Here is a 20,521-nt window from a genome sequence, read left to right as displayed (position 1 = left end):
GACTGCATAAATAATGTAAAGTTGTGCTACAGACCCGCATATACAAGTAAAAGTATAGTTGAAGTCAAAATTTAATTTGTGGCCAACTTAGTCACAATAAACCCTAGAAAATATACGTCAGAAACTTGTTACGTTTCTACTATAACTGTGTATTCTCTTCCTTAAGTGGGTTTGTGGCACAGCCTAATGTTTAAATGTGAATTTCCCTTTTTCCTCCTTAATTCCTTTATCTTCTTTCCATTAGATTCAGATCAGGGCTATAGTATGGTCTGTACTTAAATAGAAGATGCATCGAATTCCAAAATTCAAAACTGGCAGGGTTTGTTAAATGTGTTTTAAACTATATAGGAAAGGGAGCAAAGGGGAGCTTTTGATTAACACAAATAGTCTTGTACCTTAAATAATGGTAAAGTGTGTCACCAGTAGAAAGCAAAATGTATAGTTAAAGTAAAGAGGAAATTTAGGCGAAGTTTTGAAGCAAAATATGAAGAATGAGAAAGCGGTTGATGTACTGAAGCAGGGGTAGGCAACCTATGGCACGCATGCCAAAGGGGGCACTCAAGCTGATTTTCAGTGGCACTTTCACTACCCGGGTCCTGGCCACCGGTCCGAGGAGCTCTGCATTTTAATTTAGTTTTAAATGAAGCATTGTAAACATTTTAAAACCTTGTTTACTTTACATACAACAATAGTTTATAGTTATGCATTATAAAATTATAGAAAGAGACATTCTAAAAATGTTAAAATTTATTACTGGCATGTGAAACTTTAAATTAGAGTGAATAAATGAAGACTCGCCACTTGTGAAAGGTTGCTGACCCCCGTACGAAAGTGTTTCCATGAAAATGCAAGGAGTATGGAAAATCAAGAAAAAATAGCAATATTACTAAAGTATGATGTTTAGATTAAGCCTGGTATTGATTCTTGTGATAAATGAAGGGCGAGGGTAGCTCCCTTTTATAGACACCCAGCCAGCCAGTTACTTATAAAGAACCTCTTGGTGGCTGTTCTCTGCTTGCTTTACCTGTGAAGAGTTAAAAATGTCTCCAGGTAAAGGAAAGGGAGTGGGCACCTGATCAAAAGAGCCAATGAGAAGGCTAGAACTTTTTAAAATGGGGAAAAAAACCTTCACCTTTGTGTTCTCCAGGAAAGAGTGAAACAGGGAGCATTTATGCTATGAGAAGCTTTAAGCCAGGTATGATCATAAATCATACCTAGAACTATTTATTTGGAACTCCCAAATGTGTAAGTAGATCAGGAATGTTTAGAAAGATGCAATTAGGTTTATTTCTGTTTATTTCTTGGCTTGTGGACTCCTCTGTGCTAACCTCAAATGCTTTTTGTTTTGCTTGTAACCTTTAACCTGGACCTCAGGAAGATTATTCTTGATGTTTAAATTTTGTAAGTGGGTTTTTTAAATCTAGCAATAGCCCAAGTTCCAGATGTATTTTCCTTCTATTCGTTTTTAATAAAATTTACCTTTTTAAAGAACAGGATTGGATTTTTGGTGTCCTAAGAGGTTTGTGCATAAATTGTTTAATTAGCTGCTGGTGGCAGCTGATTTCCTTTGTTTTTCTTTCTCAGCAGTTCCCCGGAGGGTGCGGGTGTGTGAAAGGGCTTGAGGGTACCCCACAGGAAGGAATTCCCACAGGTGCCTTTCTGGTTTCAAAGGGATTGTTTACATTCAGGTGGTAGCAGCATCTACCCGTCCATGGTCAGAGAGAAACAGTTACTTTGGGAGTTTAATACAAACCTGGAGTGGCCAGTATTAATTATTAGAATCCACAGAGTGACAGAGTGGGGAATCGTCCTTGACAATTGTTGTAATTGGAATGTCAATATAGATGTACATAATCTCTAAATAGGAGAGTTGGAAAGGGACGAATTAGTAAAGCAGTAGCTTTATATGTCAAATATTTATAATACCTGCATTATGAAATGAAGTTCTTTCAATAAGGATACAAAGAGTGAAGAATAAGAGAAGGAATAAAAATAAAGGAAGCATCAGATCATCTTAGACATGTATATTGTCACATAGCTTGAAAACTGACTGCAGGCATAAAGGATAAATGGTCAAGTATAACATTGTGAGTGTAGGGGAGACCAATCTAGAGTGGAGTGCAGCAGCAATATATAGTAGGTGTGGTTTTCTGTAGCATTTTCATACTTTCATTAATATAGTGAACAAAATGAATAAATAGCATGTTAATGAAATTCACAGGTAATACTACATTGTGGTGTAATTGCAGACATCAGCTGAAATAGTACAAAGGACACTAAAAAGATTAAAAATATGGGCAGCTTCAAATAAGAAAATTGCATCTTAATACAGCTAAGTGACTCTTACTCACTGTGAAGGGGAAACCTGGAAAGTACTAATGCTGAGAGGGCCATAGGAGTGATAATGGACAGCAAATTAGGCAAGAGTTTGCAACTTTATATGGCTCCAAAAAGTGCAGATGCAATTTTGAATTGCAGATGCAGAAGCATCATGTTACAGAGTGGAGGGTTAATAATCCCTGTCTAGGTGACTCTGGTGTGACTGCGTCTGGAGAATTATATTGAATTTTGGACATCTCATTGCTAGAAAGATAAGGACAAATGGGAGGGAGTTCAGAGAATAAAAATAATTAGAGGACCGATGGGATTTACTTTTGAGAAAGATACAGTTTCTGGCTCAATGAAAACTAGGAGAGTATGCCCCTTTTAAGTCTTTGAGGGGTGTTAATGCCATGGAGGAAGAAGCATTATTTACCACTTCATAAGGGGGGCCAAGATGAATAGCCCTAAATTAGACTGACAGTTATATGTTAGGTTGTGGGACAGTAGCCAAATGGGAGCAAAGGAAGTTCCGTTGCTGGGGATTTTTAAAACTAGACTGGACAAAATATGAGTAAATATACAATAGGGATCAGTCCTACACTGGCAGAGAGATGAACTATAAACCAAATAGGCCCTTTTCAATTCTAACATCAATGATTCTATGCCCATGAGCCCATAGGACCATAAAGCATTGGTAACTGCATAAATCAGATTCTCTATCTGATGCTCAGGAGAGTACTAGGAGTTATTCTGCCCTGTCATTGCCATTAATTTCTTTGGTAGGGAGGGGGAAAATATGCTGCCAAATCCGTCAGTTCTTCCTAATGCACCTGAAGCCACATGGCAAGATTTGGCTCTTTCACTTTAATATCCGTCTCTATAAACATTTTAAACTGTTTTTTCCAGTAGGGTTGCCAGGTGTCTTGGTTTTCGACCAGAATGCCTGGTCAGAAAGAGACCCTGGTGGCTCCGGTCACTGACCGGGCCATTAAAAATCCAGTCGGTGGCACAGCTGGGTTGAGGCAGGCTCCCTGGCTGCCGTGGCTCCGCACAGCTCCCAGAAGCATCTGCATGTCACTGCTCTGGCTCCTAGGTGTTAGGGAAGCCAGGGGGCCTGGGTAAGGCCCCGCCCAAAGTGCCATCTCCGCAGCTCCCGTTGGCCAGGAACCATGGCCAATGGAACTGTGGGGTGGTGTCTGCAAATGGGGCAGTGCACAGAGCCTCCTGGCCACGCCTCTGCATAGAAGCCGGAGAGAGGACATGCCGCTACTTCCAGGAGTCACCTGAGGTAAGTGCCACCAGGAGCCTACACCCCCACCCCCTCCCATGCCTCAACGTTCTGCCCCAGCCCTGATCCTCCTCCTGCCCTCCGAATCCCTCGGCCCCAGGCTGGTGCCCCCTCTCACACCCCAAATCCCTCATCCCCAACCACACACCAGAGCTCACACCCCTAGCCAGAACTCTCACCCCCCCACACACACCCCACCCCCTGCCCCATCCCAGAGCCCCATCCCGCACTCTGAACCCCTCAGCTGCAGCCTGGAGCCCCCTCCAACACCCCAAATCCCTCATCCCTGGCCCCACAATGGATCCCGCATCCTCAGCTGGAGCCCTCACCCCAGCCCCCAGAGCCAGCCTGGTGAAAATGAGCAAGTGAGTGAGGATGGGGGAGAGCGAGCAACAGAGGGAGGGGGGATAAAATGAGCGGGGGCAGAGCCTTGGAGAAGAAGTGGAGCAGGAGTGGAGACTCAATGGAGGGGCAGGGCAGAGACAGAGCAAGAGTGTTCGGTTTTGTATGACTAGAATGTTGGCAACCCTAGTTTCCAATAATGTGCTTCTTAGTTTCCTTCCTTGTGACACTTCAGGAACCAAAATATAGAACCTGTTTCCAGAGCAGATTGCTCTTTAGTTTTTCAAGTTGTTATGCTAATTTATTTACAAATGAGACAATTTATAAATACTCACTGTCCACAAGCACACACATGTTGACTTCCTTGAATACTGTGTGCAGATGTGGTTTCCCCATCTCAAAAAAGATATATTGGAATTGGAAAAGGTTCAGAAAATGGCAACAAAAATTATTAGTGGTATGGAACGGCTTCCATATGAGGAGCGATTAAAAAGACTGTGACTTTTCAGCTTGAAAGAGAGACTGCTAAGGGGGGGATAAGATAGACATCTATAAAATCATGACTGCTGTGGAGAAAGTAAATAATGAAGTGTTATTTACTACTTCTCATAACACAAGAACAAGGGGTCACCAAATGGAATTAATAGGCAGCAGATTTAAAACAAACAAAAGGAAGTATTTTTTCACACAATGTTCAGTCAACCTGTGGAACTCCTTGCCAGAGGATGCTGTGAGGGCTAAGACTGTAACAGGGTTTTTAAAAGGACAAGATCTTTGAGCGGGTCTTCCGTTGTGTTTAGAAAGCACCTAATTTATTTTGGATGTGTGGAGTGTGAGTCTTGCTTAAGAGTTCAAGAGCAAAGTTGTTTTGTTCAGAGTTTACTGATGCCCTAAGGAGAAGGGGACACAAAATGAATATTTCCTGATACACAAGTGGATATTATCAGCCCAGGTTTATTTTGGCCCACTTCTTGTTAGAGTTTAATTTTAGCATTAGGGTCCAGTTTGCTGTCAACTGGAGTCTGGCAGTAGAAGCCAAGCCCTCAGTCTAGGAGCTCCTTTTCCTTTGACAGCCTTCCGTTCTCTTGGCTTAGTCTGCTCACTAAGCAGCTTTTATAGTTCTGTAGAAGTGTTAGCACGCTCGAGAGCATCTCCCTCCCCAAGGCTCATTTTGGCTTTCTCCTCCTCTTTTTCCTAGTTACTCTGTGGTAACTCAGCAGCCAGTTCCTTCCCTCTGAAGGCCATGTGGCTGCCTCAGTATCCTGAACAGGTAAATTTGCATCCTATATACTATGGGGGAAAGATGGAATCCTCTCATAGTATTTAGAGCTAGTTAGTAAATTTCCACCAGTTTATTCATGGAAAACAGACTGAATCTATCTATCTATCTATCTATCTATCTATCTATCTATCTATCTTGAGAGAGGGGAGAGAGAATATTTTTGTAGCGGGAAAAATAGTAAAAATGCCCCCCCCCCATTTTTGATCACTTCAACTAGTACAGATCATTTCTCATTACTCCTTTCACTCATTCATTGATAGGGCATGATTATGGACATGGTTTTGTTATGGTAAAAGTAGGCAAAATTCATGGAGCAGTCATGGTGAAAATGTACAAAATCATGATAGAGTCATGGCAGGGCTGAAGCCGAAATCTGAGCCCTGCCATGGGGTGGGGCTGAAGCTGAAGCCAAGGAAGTAATAGAGATGTGTTAAAGTCATGGAATCCAAGACCTCCGTGACCAAATCGTACCTTTAGGCATGATACTATCACAGTGTCTAAGTATACAGGAGTTATTAACAAATTGGAGGTATTTTTTGTACAGAGTAATCAGAAAAAACTTTCTGTATATTTTTGTATGTTAGAGACCCCCCTATTACAGATGCTATTGTATGTGTAAAAGTGCATGTTCCCAGCATGACTGTATACTTCTTTTATCTTTTAGTGACTATATTTAGAGCTGTTAATTCTTTTCTGTACATATTTTGAAACCGAGGGGAATATTCCCCCAGTTAATTTCCAACCAAACAGTATTTCTGTTTTCTTATAATAGAATAATACTTTACATTTCTGAAGAGTTGTTTCTTTTGAGTAGTTTAAGCTTTGTACTAGTATTGATGGATATTATCTCTATTTTACAGATTGGCAAAATGAGGCACAAAGAGCGTTTGATGCTTAATCACACATGAAGTCTGTTGCTAATGCCTGAATAGAAGCCAGATCTCTTGATTTCTAGTCCTGTGTATTTAACCACTAGACTACTCTTCCCAAGTCTAGTTTACTAAAACTTATTTATTGAGCAGATTAATAGTAATAACCGTTTTAATTTCTTCTATGATATATTATTTACTCGGTCTCTGGCATTTCCAGATTATTCAGGTCAAAATCACTGGTTTTATTTGTTGTACCAAGTTCCTTCCATTGAGCATATCCTTTGTGTTCTTTGGTAGTAACTTTAGAGCTATTCTGTGGCTGGTTAGTTAAAATTGAATGGACTGTGAAATAACAAAGTTAAAGATACAGTAAATCCATGTTACTACAGAATTTAATAGCTGTCTTTTTCTAGCCAAAATATAATATGGGCATCAGAAAGTTTCTGAATTCCTAAATTTGCTGTTTCCTACTACAGAGCAGACAAACTTAAATTGATTTTTCCATGGATATCTTAACAAGTTTAATAGAGATAACTATTAGGTCTATTCAGCAGAAAGTTTGAGGTCTGCAGTTTCGGCCAATGAGCCTTGATATGCTTTTGTGACAGTGGAGTGTGATTCAGGAGCTGAAAGTCTCTTTGTAATGTTCCCATAGAAAATGGACTCCAGGCATTGGAAATCCCAGACTGGTGACAAGAAAGAAGTCCTATTTCTCTTTATCTTGTTGTACCAATGGAGTGAGTGTGAGAGAATTTTCCCCAAAGTTTATCTTTTATATCTTTCCTCCCCCCCCCCAAATCTGAAGGTGGTATGCATTCCTGTATTATCTAGTTCTCTGAGACTATTTTTTTAAGTTAAATGTTATAGTGGTTTTATAGAGCTAATATTACACTTATAAACTTGGTAAAAGCCAGCAGCATCATATTTTTCCTGAAATATATGTTTCTCTATGTTGGTCTTTTTATATTTTTTCTCTAAAATATCAAAGCAGTATATAAGTAACTTGGTAGCATTACTGTATTGCATGCATTTTATGTAACAGGGTTCAAAAAAGAACTAGATAAATTCATGGAGGATAAGTCCATCTATGGCTATTAGCCAGGACTGGAAGGGATGGAGTCCCTAGCCTCTGTTTGCCCAAAGCTGGAATGGGCGACAGTGGATGGATCACTTGGTGATTACCTGTTCTGTTCATTCCCTCTGAAGCACCTGGCATTGGCCGCAGTCAGAAGACAGGACTCATAGACTTTAAGGTCTGAAGGGACCATTATGATCATCTAGTCTGACCTCCTGCACAATGCAGGCCACAGAATCTCATCCACCCACTCCAGTAACAAACTCCTAACCTATGTCTGAGTTATTGAAGTCCTCAAATTGTGATTTGAAGGTCTGATACAGTATGGCCGTTCTTATGGTTAACACAGTGCACATAAAAATTTTGAATCCAGCTTTATTCGAAATTGTTTTGAAGTACTGTTGTAGACAAGAGTAAGCAAAGTCACATCACAGACGGAAAGCCAGATTGATATGTTTTCACTTAATTAAAAAGTGTGTCATGTCACAAATGCTGCTATTCCAACCCTAAAATGTTGTAGTGCTTAAACAGTGCAAAAACACATGTTTGTTCTTCTGCTGCTCTTGTCATGAGGTTGTGGGTTGTTGCTTGAAGCAGCATTAACTAGTTCTGGGCTCCTGGCTAAATATTGCTGTAGGACTCAACCTGAAGAAACTGTAGCACCAAAGGAAGTTGGAGATAGTGAAACAGTGCAGAGTGGCCAGTCCTTTATGTGGATACCTCTTGCCTCCATGAGTTTGATGGGATGATCAAGGCCAAAGTATTTTAATAAGTTACAGTGAACACCAATAAGCTGAACTGATTTGATTTTAGTAATTCACATGTATGTTGGCATTTTAGAAGTGATAACTATCATGTGATTTGGGAATGTCCTAATACCCTGATATTTTGGAGAGAGAGCCTGCAATGCAAAATATTAGAGGAAATACAAGGTGAAAATATCTTGTTATGCCTTGTGCTATTTTTGCTAGGGGATGTCAGCTCTATAGTAAGCACTCCAGAAGTATGTAGAAATAGGAAAAAACTTTCTCTCTTGGTAGTAAAGTGGATAATTTGCAGGCATTTCAAAGACTGGAATCTTTCCTCTGTAGATGAATGATTCAGAACTATGATAAGTATTGAAATGACATACAAAAATGAAGAAAATCTCTGACATACTTTGAAAAGATTTATAGACCATTTACTCACTACTCTGATAAAGACAAGAGAATAGTATTAACAAATAAATTACCATAATATATATAATTGGAAGCAGTAAAACATCCTCCTTTAACTCTACTTCATAAACAAAATCTTGCATTTTCCCAAGAAATGCTGTATATTTTAACATATTTTTTTATTTGTATTTATTATAATTTGTATATCTGAATGCCTTATAACCTTATATTTTGATTTTTTTTTAATTTATGTAAGTGTAGGTTGTATAATTTTTTTCCCCAAAGAAGAACAAAAGTTTACTGTTCATGTGCTGAATCTGCAAGCACTTACAAGGACTATCCTCTGACTTGATCATTTCAATGTTCTGAAATGTCAAGCTATTGAAGCAAAAGAAGTGCACAGTGAAAAACATTTTGTTACTCAAAACCCTGATTAAATAAAATAAGAGTGCAGCTTCCATGCCATGGAAGCTGATGTAGGGCTGTGGAGGCAGATTGTATATTGTTCTTACTGGATCAGGACCTTAAGTAGTTACTGTAAAATCTGTTAAAGTAGTATTAAAAGTTACTTTCCAACTGCCGACACCTGATGACTGCACTTCACTCTGTGAAACGTTTCTGACTACAAATCAATGCGTCTTTCCAAAAACCATTCCCTGTGCTATCTGTCTATCGTGTAGCGGTATTTTTTCCCCAATATGTTACAGTAGGCAAAAAAGTTTAATCTGAATCTTTAAAAAAAACTGGTTTTGTTCTAACTGATTTTAACTAAGAATGTATTTTATCATAGCATTTTAACAATGTAGTAGAGTGCACAGACATTCGTATAACTCTCTATATTTTTAATTCTTTTATTGTATTAGGTCACTATGACAGTTATTTCTTTAGTGATACTAGATTCTGGAGTATGTTGAGATGTGTCTGAAATGGACCATTTGCACTATGGGTCAGAACATTTACCATGAGTCATACTAACCAATAAAAAATAAATTGTGTGTAAATAGCCATGTGTGGTATTTGCATTTGAGCTACCCTTAATATTGTCTTTTTCAGTTGAGTAGTTCATGTTTGCACCCTTTATTATATTTGTGTCTCTGGTAGGGGGTTAACATGTGAGAATGGATGCTAGGGTTCAAAGTTCTTTGTCTTAAAATCCAACCCTGAAAACACTTTCTGAAGAAAAAAACATATCTGCTGCGGTAGAAAGGAAGCTTGAAATTCTGTCTGTTCATAGGGATATCTTTTCCATTGCATAAATGTTTTTTCTATTAAATCTTTCTCATTAAAATGTTATAATAATTTGCAAAATATTGTTTGGAATTTGGTTTCTTAAAATACATAAGTTTCTTTTTTACTAAATAAAGAATAAAAAAAATTATAATCACAAGTTCTGTTTTTCTTGGGTTTTCCTTTTAGATAGAAATGGAACTAATCTTATCTTTTTTGATTCACTTTATTGGAATATGGTGATTCCTTCTGTAATGTGATACAAATTTCAGAAAATGAATTAGGTCTAAAGAAACTAAAAGGGATCAAACAAAATTAGTTTTAGGATTCTAGGAGCCAGTATTACAAAATATTTGCTGTTTAAGTCATTACAACCCATATAAATCCAAAACGGAGCAGAAAATTTGTTGAGCTAAATTAATTGTATTAGCAAATGTTTAAGGTTTCATAAAAAGGCCACAGAAAAATTTCTCTGAAAAATTCTGTTACACCTTATTATAGATCGTTAAAGGCACTATTTTGAGTACGATATCTTAGCTTTAACATGGATAATGAAAATAATTTTTTTGAGAATGCAGCTTTCTGTAGAATTACCAAGAATGTCAGCAGGTGAGATATAATTTAATCCGTTGAGTACTCAAGAAGCATTCCTGAGACAGTCGCCAAAAAATGACAGAATTAGCACTTGGAGTTTATTGACAGGATGCCTAATAGACCAGACTATTATCAGAATGTGTAATGCTTTTAAAAATGTATAAATAGTGTCAAATTTAAATGATGAGAATATACACATTTATTAAAATACTGAAAGATGAGATGAATTTATTTTTGTAAAGAGAATAGCGCAATGTCAGTGCAGCAAAGGTAGAAGGGGATTGCATGTTGACAACTTGATGGTTGCATATCCTACCTTGCCAGAAGCATGAGTGTGAGAAATAAAATTAATATATATACATGTATGTTAGAGAGACAGCAATAATCTGTCATAACCTGTATAATTCTCCGTTTAAAAAGCCCATGAAGAGCTAGTTAATTTGATGTGTTACAAGATTTTAGTGTTTAAGAGTACGAACTCCCATTGTATTCGCTAACCCTATTGAGAGTTCTGTCCAAGTTTAGCTAACCATGAGATCTTGTCTGTGCTACCAAATTATCATTAAACTTCTGTCCAGCCGCTCTTAGAAAAGAAAAGATTGTTTTTCCTTTCATTCTCCGCCAGTATAATGTAAATAACATCATGGAGCTACTCCAGATTTTCACCAGTACCTGTGTAAGTAGGAGACCATTTGTGTATTGCTTTATCTGTGGGCCATGAATTGAATGATCTACATTAAAACAGTTGTAATTCAGTGGGGATGTTTTTAATTTGCTGCCTGTTCTCTTTACCTCTGAGGGGAGAATTTTGTTAAATGCTGTAATATTTTAGAACATGTTTTCTTGGTTAAGGCTTGGATCATATTTTAAAATTAGTTAGAAGGGGAAGGAAATCATATAAATACTTTGGAATTCAGATAAGCACGACACATAGGAAATAAGTACTTTAATTTGGAGTGCCTACAATGAATAGGTCAAGCTGATAATAATAAAAGAGCAGATCCAACTTTGAATATTGATTACATGTTTTTGGAAACGCTCTCCTGGTATTTTCCCCCTCCATTAAAAAATATATTTTGATGAAGCTGAAACATGCAATGGCTTAAATATTCCACAGGGGGTCATGAAGTAGTTGTTAGAATCATTAATACTTGGATGAAAGTAAAGAAGCAAGGTGTGCAAGTTTCTGAGTACCACTTAATGTAATTTTGGATGTGACTATTACAATGCCATAAAATAGGTGTTAATGAGTTAGGAACTTTTATCTTCTATTTCTATGTCTGAACAAAAATATACACATGAACAAAAATATTACTATGTATGAAATAGAGATAATTTATAGTAATGAGCTAATCTACATAATATCTTCCCAGCTTCTTGTCCACCCCCCCCTCTTTATGTTTCTTCAAGGAAGATAGATGTCCAGGAATACTCAGAGAGATGGAGCATGTAGTGTCTCTTGAGCGTTAACTCTTTATACAGAGCCAAATTCCAGATGTGGAGTGTCATGCAGGACAGAATTTGTCCAATTGCTTTGATGCATATTTATATATTTAAATGTCAGAATTAAAATAGTGTCCTCAATTCCACTGATAGCAATGATGAAAATGTATGGAGTATACTTAGTGTGCCTTCTCTAAAGTTAGTATTTTACTGTGTCACAGAGCAAGTAGGGATTTCTTACCCATAGTAATAATGTCATGTAATCACATCATCGTACTGTAAAAAGTTTAAATTAGGATACAGTATTGGCATACTACTATCTGACAAATCGACCTAACCGCTCTTCAGTTTGCAACACATTTTAATAAAGAAATTACCAGTAGAATGTGTGCAAATACTCGCACTGTGTGTGTTTGTGTGTTTGTGTATTACACGCAAACCCTAATTGCTAATTATAAATTGTCAAAATATCTTCAATTGAATTCACACATTTTAAGGTAAACAGTTTATCTCAGATTTTTTTTATGCCAATGTGCATCCCTTTTTTGTGGTGGTTATAAATTTTTGCTCATTAGGGGCCAAATTTCTGCTGGCATAACTCAGCTGAATTCAGTGGGTTTAAATGAGCAGAGAATTTGGCTTCAGGTTTGTAATAAATACTCTAAATAATCGAGTTCAGCTATAACAGTAGTAGTGGGTCTGATCCTGCTTCCACTGAAGTCTTTGAGCTCTTTTGGATGAAAGTTGCTTTGCATGTGCCAAGTATTGCATTATTATATGAAGTCAATAGCAAATTTTCTGTTGATTTCAGCACATGCTGGATCTGGTCTAATGTGTGCTCTGCTGGAGGCTATCAAAGTAAAGATTCAGGCCCTGATTCAAAATAGCAATTAATTGCTTGCTTAATTTTAAGCATGTTCTTAACTGCTGTACTGACGAGGGATGCTTTCCTGAATTGGAGCTTTAATGTGAAGACCTTAAGTAGGAAGACTTAATGAAATGAATCGGAGTTTTTGCCTGTATGAAGTTACACGTAAAGCTCTGAAGAGGTAATATTTTTCATATAAAGACTGGAGCACTGATCCATTTAATGGCTTTCACTGGAATTAGATTTTGAACACAGTATTTATTCAGTTTTTCCAGATTAATGTTAAACTAATGAGAGATAACGTTAGAGCAGCTGGATTAATTTGTACACTAAACCTTTGTGATTAATGTGGAACATGTTGATCACCCGTGAGGTTGGTGTGCAATGATTTGAGAAGAGCATTTCCTCAATAAAGGCCGCACTGAACCATTAGGATTGCAGTTTCAATCATATTCAGCGTTTTTTTTGCCAGGTTGCCAAGACCTATGTAAATCGCATATGGGAAGTTTAGAAAACTGCTTCCTATTAAAAATGATAGGATAAAGATAATTTAATCAATACATTAGTGCTTCAAACCAATGTTTAATTAAGCATCTCAGAATTTGTTTTATAAAATGTCACACCAGCTTTCTATGATTGATTTTTTCTATTATAAATTGACAACCTCCCAATGTAGCTTTCCTATTATTTTTCTTCCTTTACTATTACTATGCATTAATATATTATGGGATTTTATATAACCTACATCAGCCATAAAAGGCAGGAACAGAACACAATTGAAAAGATTGGTCTATTTTTGTTCTGCATCAATATTCAAGAAGACTCTTATAAACCAACCACAATGCTAAATTTGTATATTTATTCAGCATTATGCAGTTGTCTTCTACCATATAAGGCTCTAGTTGTAAAGATTTTCACAGTCATAAAATAATCTACAAACTTCAGGTTTTATATATGTACAGTAGTAAGTCAGTGACAGGAAGTCTGTGGCAGTTGCTTGGCCAGTCACATCTATAATATATTAAGGAAGAATAAGTGTTTTATAAAACTGCCTAAAAATATATATGATAAAATTCCTGGAGACACTTTTGTGTGAAAGTGAGCATAATAGCTACAATGTTTATTTTTAAGTAGTGGAAAATCAAAGTGATTCAACCAGTGGATCTTACTTCATATATCTTGTAAGCCCAAGCTACAGTATCTGTGAGTATAAAAATGTAGTTGTTGAGCCTTTACACTACTGTGTGTTTAACCCTCCAACTGCCAAATAGTTTTGTGCTTCGTCTGGGAGACAAAGAGGATAACATTCTTGACTGTTTCTTTATTAAGCTCTCTAGTGAATATAATACCTGGTGCTATCCATGGGCTGCTGCTTAGCTGAATAATGGCCAGGTTAACATATTCTTAATTTGTTACGTGACTTTTGCCCTAAAATGTGTTTATTTTCACCTTTGGATATGTACTTGAGGGACTACTGTCAACAGAAATAAAATGACAGTAGAGCAACCTGGCCAAAGGCTCTGTTGTTGCAGGATCAGTTGCACAAATGGGAACATTGTGTATGGTAGCTCCATTAATCTATTTTTGACATATGTGGGTATATCATTCTCCTTATTCTAATCCATGTCTGAAGATATGAAGTGGACAACAGCCAGAAAAGTAAAACTGCTGTGATAGTTCTGCATTTGTGTGTGTATAGGTATACATATGCAATAGGTTCTTACTGTACATTGTCTGTCCATTGGAATTGAGCACCTTAGGTAATATATCAACATTTTTTAAAATTTAACCAAACTCCATGTAATTGAAGAAAGTCAGCTTCAAGAACGATTAATGAAAGTTGTCTTACTCTGTGATGACATTTTCTGGCTATTTGGAGCGGCATTACTATCACACTTATCCAAAGGCATGCTTTTTTTGAAGATTTCATATCACTTGGAAAACTTCAGAAAGATAAGGTTATCCTCTTTTTATACCCCATTTTACATACCGAAGTAGACAGGTTAAGCAATTTGCTAAGTCTTAGAGATGGTCATTTGCAGAGCTGGGAATAGAACCCTGGATTCCCCTTGTAACACCCCTGTCATAAACAGATAGCTAAAGGTTAATGTCTCTTTCACCTGAAGCACCTGACCAGAGGACCAATCAGGAAACCGGATTTTTTCAACTTTGGGTGGAGGGAATTTTGTGTCTGAGGTCTTTGTCTGTCTGCCTGCTTTCTCTGAGCTTTGGAGAAGTAGTTTCTGCTTTCTAATCTTCTGTTTCTAAGTGTAAGGACAAAGAGATCAGATAGTAAGTTATATGGTTTCTTTTATTTGGTATTTGCATGAATATAAGTGCCGGAGTGCTTTGATTTGTATTCTTTTTGAATAAGGCTGTTTACTCATATTTCTTTTAAGCAATTAACCCTGTATTTGTCACCTTAATACAGAGAGACCATTTGTATGTATTTTTCTTTCTTTTTTATATAAAGCTTTCTTTTTAAAACCTGTTAAAGTTTTCTTTACTGGGAAATTTCAGGGAAATTGAGTCTGTACTCACCAGGGAATTGGTGGGAGGAAGAAATCAGGGGGAGATCTGTGTGTGTTGGATTTGCTAGCCTGATTTTGCATTCCCTCTGGGTGAAGAGGAAAGTGCTTTTGTTTCCAGGACTGAGAACGGAGAGGGGGAGTCACTCTGTTTGGATTCACAGAGCTTGTGTCTGTGTATCTCTCCAGGAGCACCTGGAGGGGGGAAGGGAAAAAGGTTTATTTCCCTTTGTTGTGAGACTCAAGGGATTTGGGTCTTGGGGTCCCCAGGGAAGGTTTTTCAGGGGGACCAGAGTGCCCCAAAACACTCTAATTTTTTGGGTGGTGGCAGCAAGTACCAGGTCCAAGCTGGTAACTAAGCTTGGAGGTTTTCATGCTAACTCCCATATTTTGGACGCTAAGGTCCAAATCTGGGACTAGAGTTATGACAACCCCTAAAGCATTCAATAAGATAAATCAAAATGAAGTGTCATAATGAGGGGGGAACAACATAAGGAGTGTAGGGGAAAGCTCAAGTGATGGAAGTGGCACTGATTTTCTAGACTGCTGTTTTCTTTTGGTTTGAGGATATTGAAAAGTTGTAAACTTACATAAATATGGCTTTATATATGTTATAGCTATAGCCATATTGTCAGCTCTGATTTGGTCTGTCTTCCCTCTTGTATATTTTTAAATTTTGCTCATGTTTGCCTTCTTTCTTTTAAGAAATGTTACGTTGTTTGCAATGTTGTTGCAGCCAGGCTATGAGCCACTCTTGGTCACAGAATATGAGAGAGAAGGTGGGTGAGGTAATATCTTTTACTGGACTGTCTTCTGTTGGTGGAAGGGGACAAACTTTCAAGCTTCACAGAGTTTCTCTTCAGGTTTGGAGAAGGAAAGCTAGAGTGGCCAGGCTAATAAGGTGGAACAAATCATTAAGCATAATGGGTTCACATGGGAATGAGGATATGGAGGTGGATATTACCACATCTGATGTAGAAGCCATACTTAAACAGCTTAATGAGATAAAATCGGAGAGCCTGGACAATCTTCATCCGAGAATATTAAAGGAACTGGTGCATGAAATTGCAAGCCCGTTAGCGAGAATTTTTAATGAATCAGTAAACTCAGGGGTTGTACCGTACGACTGGAGAATTGCTAACGTAGTTCCTATCTTTAAGAAAGGGAGAAAGAGTGATCCGAGTAATTATAGGCCTGTTAGTTTGACATCTGTAGTATGTAAGGTCTTGGAAAAATTTTTGAAGGAGAAAGTAGTTAAGGACATTGAGGTCAATGGTAATTGGGACAAAGTACAACATGGTTTTACTAAAGGTAGATCGTGCCAAACCAAACTGATCTCCTTCTTTGAGAAGGTGACAGACTATTTAGACAAAGGAAATGCGGTAGACCTAATTTACCTCGATTTCAGTAAGGCATTTGACATGGTTCCACATGCGGAATTATTAGTCAAATTGGAAAAGATGGGGATCAATATGAGAATTGAAAGGTGGATAAGGAACTGGTTAAAGGGGAGACTACAACGGGTTGTACTGAAGGGTGAACTGTCAGGCTGGAAGGAGGTTACTAGTGGAGTTCCTCAAGGATCGGTTCTGGGACCAATCTTATTTAACCTTTTTATTACCAACCTTGGCACAAAAAGTGGGAATGTGCTAATAAAGTTCACGGATGACACAAAGCTGGGGGGTATTGCTAACACGGAGAAGGACCGGGATATCATACAGGAAGATCTGGATGACCTTGTAAACTGGAGTAATAGTAATAGGATGAAATTTAATAGTGAAAAGTGCAAGGTCATGCACTTAGGGATTAATAATAAGAACTTTAGATATAGATTGCGGATGCATCAGTTGGAAGCAACAGAGGAGGAGAAGGACCTTGGGGTATTGGTAGATCACAGGATGACTATGAGCCGCCAATGTGATCTGGCCGTTAAAAAAGCTAATGCGGTTTTAGGATGCATCAGGCGAGGTATTTCCAGCAAAGATAAGGAAGTGTTAGTACCGTTATATAAGGCGCTGGTGAGACCCCACCTGGAATACTGTGTGCAGTTCTGGTCTCCCATGTTTAAGAAGGGTGTATTCAAACTGGAACAGGTTCAGAGATGGGCTACTAGGATGATCCGAGGAATGGAAAACCTGTCATATGAAAGGAGACTCAAAGAGCTTGGCTTGTTTAGTCTAGCCAAAAGAAGGCTGAGGGGAGATATGCTTGCTCTTTATAAATATATCAGAGGGATTAATATTAGGGAGGCAGAGGAATTATTTAAGCTTAGTACCAATGTAGATACAAGAATGAATGGGTATAAACTGGACACTAGGATGTTTAGACTTGAAATTAGACGAAGGTTTCTAACCATTAGAGGAGTGAAGTTCTGGAACAGCCTTCCAAGGGGAGTAGTGGGGGCAAAAGACATATCTGGCTTTAAGATTAAGCTTGATAAATTTATGGAAGGGATGGTATAATGGGAGAGCCTAATTTTGGCAATTGATCTTTGATTATTGCCTGATAAGTATGCCCAGTGGTTGGTGATGGGATGTTGGATGGGATGGGATCTGAGTTACTGCAGAGAGTTCTTTTCTGAGTGCTGGCTGGTGAGTCTTGCCCACATGCTCAGGGTTTAGCTGATCGCCGTATTTGGGGTCGGGAGGGAATTTTCCTCCAGGGCAGATTGGCAGAGGCCCTGGATGTTTTCCGCCTTCCCCTGCAGCGTGGGGCATGGGTCACTTGCTGGTGGATTCTCTGCAGCCTGAGATCTTCAAACCACAATTTGAAGACTTCAGTAACTCAGGCATAGGTTAGGGGTTTGTTATAGAAGTGGATGGGTAGGGTTCTGTGGCTTGCTTTGTGCAGGGGGTCGGACTAGATGATCACATGGGTCCCTTCTAACCCTAGAATCTATGAATCTGTGAATTGTAGGAGGTCACTTAAGTGGTCAGAAGTGGGCATCTCTGCAGTCATAGGACAATGGAGGGTTAGTAGGCAGCAGGGTGTGTACAAGTTGTTGTAATGGATCATAAAACCAGTGTCTCTGTTAAGTCCTTGTTTTTTAGTGTCCAGGCTTTAAGTTCCCAGGCTTGTCTTTTGAAGGTGTTGTGCATGTTTCCGTTGAGGACAAGGACTGAGAGGTCAGATATGGAGTGATCACTTTGTGAAAAGTGTTCGCCTGCAAATGATAGGGTGTTTTTTGGTCTTTTATCATTTTTCTGTGAGAGTTAATCTGAGAGTGTAATGATTGTCTGGTTTCACCCACATGGCAGTTGTAGGGGCATTTGATGCACTGGATGAGGTACACCACGTGTTGTGAGAGGCATGTGTTGGACCTATGCATCTTGAAAGATGTGTTTTGGGGGTATTGATCATTGTAGCAGGGGAAATATATCTGCATGTTTTGCGCCTGTTGGTCTGGTAGGGCCTGGTGCCACTTTGAGTTGCTGTGTCCTATCCCTGTGGGAAGCTTGCTTCTGCTAATGAGCTTGCCAAGAATGGGGGGGTTGTTTGAAGGCCAGAAGGGGGAGAGGGTTCAGGAAAGATATCTTCCATGATGTGGTCCTCATCAAGTATGGGTTGTAATTGTTTGATGATATCCTGTGTGTATTCTAGCATGTTCTTTGTAATTTTTGTTTTTCCTTGAGGCATAATTTATACATGATTCCTTTAAAAAAAGTTCCTTACCAGTATGCAATGCAAAATAAATATTTTAAATGTATTTCTTTTTAAATTGTATTATTTTTCCTCCTTGACATTTTAAGGTTGTAAAAAGGAATATTTTGCATATGCTGGTGTTTTTTAGATAAGAGTGCATGATATGAAGTAAGAGAAATAAAAACATATAGTCAATGGTAACTAATGTAGTCCTCAGGAGAAGATCCAGGCTACCAATCATGTGCAAGAGTTATAATCTGCAGTTTAGCTTGTTTGTTCTCAGGCTATAGATAGTGGATAAAAGTGCCTGGTTTGCTGCCAGTACATGGTTTATTTGCCAAATATGCTGTTTCATACTTGTTCAACTTGATCCATATCACAGGTTCTTCCTATTAAGAGCCTGCTTTACATGCAGTTACTTTAAATCAGTTACCCACAAAAATATTTTATGGTACAGACTTTGCTCAACAGATTTGGCACATTTTTTCAGCTGCAGTCCCAAAATCTTTGTGTGAGCATGATTCACATTGAAGTAAGTAGGAGCTTTCAGTGCACAAGGAGAATATGTTTGGTTCTAACTGTGTGAAAATAGAGATATTTTGAATATATTATAAACTGATACCTTAACAGGTTTTCCCTATTTTATATCACAGTTGACCATTCCTGCCTTGTTACTATGTATTTCCCTTTAAAAGTTAAGGATCAACTTTTACTACTCAATGTTCATATATTCTTGCCAGCAAAACTGTGGCTAAGAGCAAAAGTGTTGGTGGAGACTGGCTGCCCAGATTGTGCATTCCACAAAATATTTAAGATGAACCAAGCCCCACTAGTTGTCTGCGAATTATGCCTGTTGGGCCATATTCAGGTTATACAATGGAGCACTCAGAAGAATGAGAAATATCAGAGGGGTAGCCGCGTTAGTCTGGATCTGTAAAAGCAGCAAAGAGTCCCGTGGCACCTTATAGACTAACAAACATATTGGAGCGTGAGCTTTCGTGGGTGAATACCCACTTCATTGGATGCATGTAGTAGAAATTTCCAGAGGCAGGTATAAATATGCAAGCAAGAATCAGGCTAGAGATAATAAGGTTAGTTCAATCAGGGAGGATGAAGCCCTCTTCTAGCAGTTGAGGTGTGAACACTAAGGGAGGAGAAACTGCTTTTGTAGTTGGCTAGAGAATGAGAGAATCATGTCAAAATATATATCATCAAAAATAATCTAGACATATAAATTAGAGCTACCCCTGTCCAGCTGCAGTTTACATGTTCAGTACTGGTGGTTGCACCTTCAAAAGACTAACAAATGCTGGGTGCATCTCCAAGAGTTTGGTTTAAATAAATATTCAGAAGTTAAGATGCTTATCCATAGGTTTTGAGGCTTCCTTTCTTCTTCTACAACACCGTCCAAATCCACCCCTTCTGCCCCAAAACTTGCTAATATGTAGCCATGAATATTGAAAGAATTGAGTAAAAGAAGAGGTTGCTCTGTTGCTCATCATGTGTGGTATAGAAGATCTGCAGTAACCTGAGGAATATAGCACAGTACATGTACACGTAGCTGTTTTAGTAATGCAGATTATTATGGCTCAACTCCCTGCTTGAACGATAAGAAAATATTGATTAATATTGTGATCTATTTTTATTTCTAGATTGAAAATTTACAGGAGCAACTTAGGGACAAAGATAAACAGCTAAGCAATTTAAAAGACAGAGTGAAATCATTGCAAACGGATTCCAGTAACACGGACACAGCTCTCGCAACATTAGAAGAAGCTCTGTCCGAGAAGGTAATGTTTAGCATGTAACAGTGTATATGGTGCTCTTTCAATGAAGGGGTGAAGTGTGTCCAGAAAAAAAGATGCTTTTAAAAAGTGGTCT

At 38.2% G+C, this 20,521-nt stretch overlaps 1 protein-coding gene across 5 annotated transcripts in view; it reads left to right on the top strand.

The window, feature by feature from the left end:
• Positions 1 to 20,521, top strand: part of ERC2 (ELKS/RAB6-interacting/CAST family member 2) — an 840,807-nt gene that overhangs the window by 341,616 nt on the left and 478,670 nt on the right. For all 5 annotated transcript variants that reach the window (XM_030570319.1, XM_030570317.1, XM_030570316.1 and 2 more), the window contains exon 8: positions 20,293 to 20,430. In XM_030570319.1, coding sequence (XP_030426179.1) covers positions 20,293 to 20,430 — 138 coding nt within the window. The remainder of the gene's footprint in view (positions 1 to 20,292; positions 20,431 to 20,521) is intronic.

Source organism: Gopherus evgoodei, chromosome 7, assembly GCF_007399415.2.
Source record: "Gopherus evgoodei ecotype Sinaloan lineage chromosome 7, rGopEvg1_v1.p, whole genome shotgun sequence".
Taxonomy (NCBI): domain Eukaryota; kingdom Metazoa; phylum Chordata; order Testudines; family Testudinidae; genus Gopherus; species Gopherus evgoodei.
The sequence above is the reverse complement of the archived record's forward strand: the minus strand, read 5'-3'. Positions and strand labels throughout refer to the sequence as shown.